The sequence below is a fragment of the Quercus lobata genome, chromosome 8 (genome assembly GCF_001633185.2).
Source record: "Quercus lobata isolate SW786 chromosome 8, ValleyOak3.0 Primary Assembly, whole genome shotgun sequence".
NCBI lineage: Eukaryota > Viridiplantae > Streptophyta > Magnoliopsida > Fagales > Fagaceae > Quercus > Quercus lobata.
Genome location: NC_044911.1, coordinates 56864918 through 56871402, shown reverse-complemented (window position 1 = coordinate 56871402; position 6485 = coordinate 56864918). Strand labels below are relative to the sequence as shown.

Below are 6485 nucleotides of genomic sequence, written 5' to 3'. Positions count from 1 at the left end.
GCAATTAATAATCATGTTGCAATTTTCTTAATAATCATACCACTAAGATAATCGCAAGCATTACATAACAGGTCCTTTTACTAAAATATACAATCAACCAAACTTAAAAGATTGTAATTTGTATTTTTTTTTTTTTTACATTTATAATAATTTTTTAGTTTTAAAATTTTAATTTTTAATAATTAATGGAGTTATGAATGGAAGGACAGTGAAAAAAAAATTATAAAACTTAAAAGACCAAAAAAGAAAGGGAATTGCTTCCTGTCCAGCGACACCAACCACTGGACACAAGCTACACCAAAAAAAATAAAAAAATAATAACAATCAAACAATGATGTCACAACCGCTTTGATTTATGTGTGGCGGAATTCTTATCGTTACCTCTAGTTGTCAAATACAGTGACGGTAAGTCGGTAACAGAAGAAAAAAAATAAAAAATAAAAAAAGGGAAAGAAAGAAGGGGAAATACGAAATAGAAAGAAAACGGCACAGAGAGAGTATCTTCACGCGCTCGCTGTTTCTGTATGTATCTCACTCTGACTCATACTCAGTCGATCTTACGCATGTACGTACAGACACTGATGCTGCTCTCCTAGCAAATGAACATGTGGCAATTGGCCAGTGGCCACTATCTCTACTCCCCTATTATTAATACCAACCTCCCTACCCCAAAACTTCGTCATCAACTATCTCTCTTTTCTTTCTTTCTTTTTGTTTTCTCTCCTTAATTTTAACTCTAGTTTTGTTAACTCAACCTTAATCTCCAATTCCATGGCTGAAGAGAAGCACCACCACCACCTTTTCCATCACAAGAAGGACGAAGAAGATAAGCCTATTGAATCTGTCTTCACTGAGACTACTACTGGTTATGCTGAGACTGGTTTTTCCAGTGGTGGCCCCGGCGGGTACGGTGATGAGACCTGGGACTGTGTGGTTTGTGGAAAACGTTTCGTCTCTAAAAACGCTCTGGGTGGTCACATGAACCAGCACCCTAAGCGTCCATGGCGGGGCCTATATCCTCCTCCAGCCGGTGAGTCTCTTGCATGAGACACTGTAGCTTTTCTTTCTTCGCCAATTAATTTAACACTAATTACTATGGGTGTTCCGTACCAGCATATTTTTAAGAATAGATCAATTAATGTTAGAGACATAAAAAATTTCAAGTTTTTCCACAACTAAGTTGTAATTAAGATAAGATCATTATTTTCTTGTGAGTCTGACACCATTTTTATTAATTAGTACATCATCTATACTACCTCAACAAAGGTAGAAAATTTTGCGTTTCCAATACCCCAGCAATGTGTCATTTGTCATGCTCCATCCACATCCTTTCAGATATCTAAGGAATCATTGTCATTCTTAACCCAGTTCGTTTTATCTTCAGTTAACACGCACCCCTCATCAAAAAAAAAAAAGTTAACACGCACCCTAATGACATTTAGTGTACACTGATATTTTAAAGAAGAAGAAGAATGTTGGTTATAGAACATTGATATGAAAAAAACAGACTGATATATGGTAATGTGTTTTCTCCAGGTCATCATGCTCCAGAGGCCTGTGTGGTTTGTGGAAAACGTTTCGTCTCTAAAAATGCTCTGGGTGTTCACATGAACCAGCACCCCGAGCGTCCATGGCGGGGCCTATATCCTCCTCCAACCGATGAGCCTGCTGCTGTAAGGAATGGAAACACTACTGCTCCTTTGCTGATTGATTTGAATCAGCCTGCTCCTTAGGAATAGATATTGGCAATGATTACTATGCATGGGATCTGTCTACTACTATAGTACTACTGCCTTTTTTGGTTGTTTTATGGTTTGGTTTTCTCTTCTACTTATGCGTAGGCTATATGAATAAAAAACTCTCACATTGTGTATTGTTTAGCTTCGTCAAAAGATTGTAACCCCTAGTAAAAGGACCTGTTATGTAATGCTTGCGATTATCTTAATGGTGTGATTATTAAGAAAATTGCAACATGATTATTAATGGCACGGTTGGGTGTGTTTTTAATTTTTTGGTGACAAAGCAAATGGGAATTGAGTAAGGATCTGTTATGTAATGCTTGTGAGTATCTTAATGGTATGATTATCAAGAAAATTGAAGCATGATTATTAATGGCATGGTCGGGTGTGTTTTTACCTTTTCGGTGATAAGGCAACTGGGAGTTGAGTATACTATAAAATCAGAAAGTTTCGGCCCTCTTTGTTCTATCAATGGTACATTTTTCTCCCACTTATGCTTTTTAGTGACACCCATGCATGTTTGACCCCTGAGAAAGTGTATAGGAAATGGGGAAAGATGATGCAACAAGTGTAAAAATCTCATGCTTTACATTGTTATGGTTTTCAAAACAATTCAAACAAATTGAAGTCACGTCAAAATCAATATATATTGTAGTAGGCTTATTTACATTGTCAGGGGACAATATTTCTTTTAATCAAACGTTATGAACGATCAAAATGATACTATATATATATATATATATATATATATTAAAAAGTAGCCCCTCCCCCTTGACCTTCTCAAAAATTGTCAAGCACTCTATTTTTTACTTGTTATATTTATTAGTTTGTCAATAAGAAGACAATTTTATATTCACACAGGAACACTTTTATTACATAATAATGAGTCCAACCTAATAGTACATTTTTAGGACTCCGAAAAAAAAAAAAAAAAAAAAAAAAAACACTATGTTTATGTGCCTACTTTAGTGCCTCAACAGCAAGTTTCCAAATTTTTAACAACTTTAAAAAGTAAAAATGTCCACATGAAATTTTAGAAGCATTTATAACATTGAGTTCATGTAAATTTTAGAAGCATTTATAACATTGAGTTCATGTATAGCCGTAAACAACTTCATAATATTTTTACATTTGCTTTATTTTTCTAAATTATTTTAAAGATTCAAATTACATGTTTAAATTAACTATGAATTGGTAATATATATATATATATATATATATATATATATTTTTTTTTATGCTATGAAATGTATATTTATAGTTGACCAAGATTATGGGGAAACCCAATCATAATAAAACGAGCTCGTATTGAAGTAGATTTTGCAATTGAGTAAAGTAAATTAGGCATGAAAAAAAGGAATTAAAGTTATATTTTATATTAGGTTGTGTATGACAATTACTGTAGTAGATACTCGTTTATTTATCTTGTTATTAGAGCATCCACATCAGTATGTGCAAAATTTTTTTCATTTTACACATCTAGAACCTACTTTTTCTATTTTATACACCTATTTTTACAAAACGCTTATATCAGTTTGTCTATTATACATATTTATTCAAATAAAATATTCATTTTTTTAACACTGTGAACAGTAATCGTGAGAGGAGAGAGAAAGGAAAAGAGAGTGAGATGAAGAGAGGAGAGAGAGAAAAGAATAAAAAAATCATTTACACGTTAAACAGTAACCATGTATATATATACGTAACACAATTACTGTTTATTTTCAAAATTATTGTGCATATTTAGACATTTTTACAAAAACTGATGTGAAAGGCTTTTAGATTAAAATATATAAAATTAAGTACTTTTTATATTTTAAAACACTATTCATAAACTGATGTTATGGTTGCTCTTAGTATCCAGTAATATCGAACATGGCAGATCTTTTACTGACAAGCGAGTGATGCCACGTCCTTCAAAAAAAAAAAAAAGCGAGTGAGGCCACGCACTATCGGCCAAGCTTAATGAAGAAGTCAAAGATAATATATATTTTTTTTGAGAATCAAGAAGTCAAAGATATAGATTACACAAAGACAGTAGTAGTTGATAAACCATCTCTCTCGCCCTGTCTCTCTCAATCCCGTGGAGAATATCAGAATATTAGTTCATCACGACTAGGACAAGTCTTCAAAGCCACTTGATTTTGGTCCAAGTGTTTTTCTTAGGCCCTTGTATGCATGTCTTTCGTAAGACGTGCACAAAAGGACCCAGCACTCTTTCTTTCTTTTATTTTTTTGTCTACCAGACTACCAGGCAGTAATTATGGATGCTAGAAATTATCACAGCGTTTAATGATATGGGTTTTTTTTGGAGAACAAATGATAGAGGTTCATTAGTGGAGTACACGGTATTAATTTTTATTTTTTTTATGAAAAATGTAAGTGTTCTTAAAGTATTGATTAAGTTAAGATAATTTTGACATCATTTTTATGGAAAATAAAAAAATTTATCAAAATATTATTTATTTTTTTCTTTTCTTATAAAAACTTTATTTAATTAGATTGTTAACCAATACTTTAAAAGCACCCATTAGCATGGCCATTTTTTTTTTAAGTGTATAGTTCCTATAGCAATTGAACTTAACCAAGTTTTATTCATTGTTCAGATCATGAGCATGGGTATTTTTATTGGAAATGTGATTTATTATGCTTGAATATGTTGATCATGAAGGCTGAACCAAGTTTTATTCATTGTTCAGATCATGAGCATGGTTTTTTATTTATTGTACTTTGTTCTATCAAAAAAAAAAAAAAAAGTTTGGTAATTGATATATATATGTGGGTCCGTGGCATCTAGTGGGTCCAGCCCACTTGCTTGCCATTCTTGTCAAAGCTCATTCATGAGCATGTCTTCTCAAGCCCCACAAAATCAGCTTATGGTTTAATGCAAAGCTGACGCAAGGCATGTCTAACACGCGCTGAAGGAAGAAAGAAAAGAAAGTAGCAAAAGGCAAGGCTCATTCGGCCTGAGTGGAGGGCTGACGCAAGAGAGCCATATTTGGCCATTTTAGTGTGAGTTTCAGAGTGAGCACGAAACACAGAATAGAGAGAGCTTCAACTTAAGAGGTGCAGTCTGAAAAGATAGAGAGAACCACGATAAGAGTGTGAGAGAGTGAAAAAGAAAAATGAGATATTTTTCTTTGCTCAGCTTACACATAAGGAAGATAAATTGGTAGAGTTTTCATGAAGTTTTTGAATGCTACAACTATGGAGAATTAGAGTATTCAAATGAAGATTTTGCTAGTGGCTTTGTGGTGAGATTTTATTTACTTTTTGAGATTTATTTGTTGTATATATAATTTATTGTGGATTCAAGTTTAGTATAAACTTGATAGTTGTAATCTCTATTTCATAATAGATATTTTTCGAAACTATCCTGTCGTTTTTTCCTCTACATCGGAGGGTTTTCCACGTAAGATTGGGTATTCTTGTGTGGTTGTGTTTATGTGGTGCTTGCTGAATTTTTTTTTTTCCCATAATATTGCTATTGCTTGGTAGTTATATATTTTAATTCACACATAGATAAAGAGGGGATTAGGATTTTTCCCCAAAAATAAGCAGCAACATGTAAAAAAAAAAAAATATATATATATATATATATATAGAGAGAGAGAGAGAGAGAGAGAGAGAGAGAGAGAGAGAGAGAGAGATGAGTTTAAGTTACACCTATTGTAACTCTTTAAAGTTACACATTTTTTAAACCTTTGAATTTAAGTAGATCCAACGGTTAAAACAAGACACTCATTATTATAAATATTCTTAATAGGATCTCATTAATTACTCTCATTTATTACATTCTAAACCTATCTCTAAACCCAAAAACGTTTGATGACTGACTCTCTCTCTGTTTGTCTCCTCCACCATTGTTCCACCTCTACGGGTTGCCAGCAAGGAAAAAAAAAAAAAAAATCCCAAGCCAAACAATGATAATGGGCGTGCTACAAGTACAACCATAAAATTTATTTTATACATGGCAGTCAAAGTCAAAACTCTCTATTAGGACGTGATGTGTATTGATAATAGCTTAATTTTACATATATATATCATTATTAGAAAGTATTATCATACTTATTTTGAGTTAATTCATGCATTTTATATTTGGTTTTGGAATAATGTTGAATAATCAATTTTGTGCTTAATTAAATCTTATTGCGTGAATTTGTTTTTTGTAGGAGAATGGAATTAAATAAGTGGATTTGTGCAAAAAAGAAAACTAATGGACTTTACTTTTACAAGGGCCATGATGAAGTTAAAAAAGGCCAACCAATTAAATTTAAGTCCAATTGGAGTAAAGAATCAAATGAAATTTGCATCAAATTCAAGTCCAATTCGGATTAGGATTCCAGCCTGCACATCAGTTAGTATTTTTGGCATAACTTTCGACTCAGATGTCCAATTACGATGATTAAAGTTGGGCTGGAAAGTTAACTTAAAGGGCTACAACTTTATAGTTTACCAAAAATCCGAATTCTGACGTTTAATGGGCCAAAATTGTCGGTTAATTGAAGCCTAAAAATCTGGAATTTTCTCCAAACGGGAATTTAACTTGTAACAAGATTCCTTGGCCTATATAAAGACTCTTTAGGGCAAAATTCAAGGAGCCTAGTGCTAGAGCTGAGGGTTGAGGGCTGTGGCTACCTCTTCCGTGACATTTAGTTTTAATTATTTTTCTAGTTTAATGTTTAGTATTTTATTCTTATGTTTTATTTCAATTACTATGAGTAGCTAAATTTATAATTAGGGTTG

General features: G+C 32.7%; 1 protein-coding gene across 1 annotated transcript; it reads left to right on the top strand.

Annotated features, from left to right (window-relative positions):
- The first annotated feature begins 771 nt into the window (after window positions 1–771).
- On the top strand, window positions 772–1733 carry LOC115957110 (zinc finger protein ZAT11-like). Its single transcript, XM_031075339.1, has 2 exons — window positions 772–1030; window positions 1537–1733. The coding sequence occupies exons 1-2, from the start codon at window positions 772–774 to the stop codon at window positions 1731–1733; spliced, it is 456 nt and encodes a 151-aa protein (XP_030931199.1).
- Window positions 1734–6485: the final 4752 nt, after the last annotated feature.

Bases quoted from the DNA above. Each gene is read 5' to 3' on its own strand.
- LOC115957110 (XM_031075339.1), top strand. From the start codon at position 772: ATGGCTGAAGAGAAGCACCACCACCACCTTTTCCATCACAAGAAGGAC. The intron at 1,031-1,536 runs GTGAGTCTCTTG...TGTTTTCTCCAG, and splicing joins CCTATATCCTCCTCCAGCCG to GTCATCATGCTCCAGAGGCC.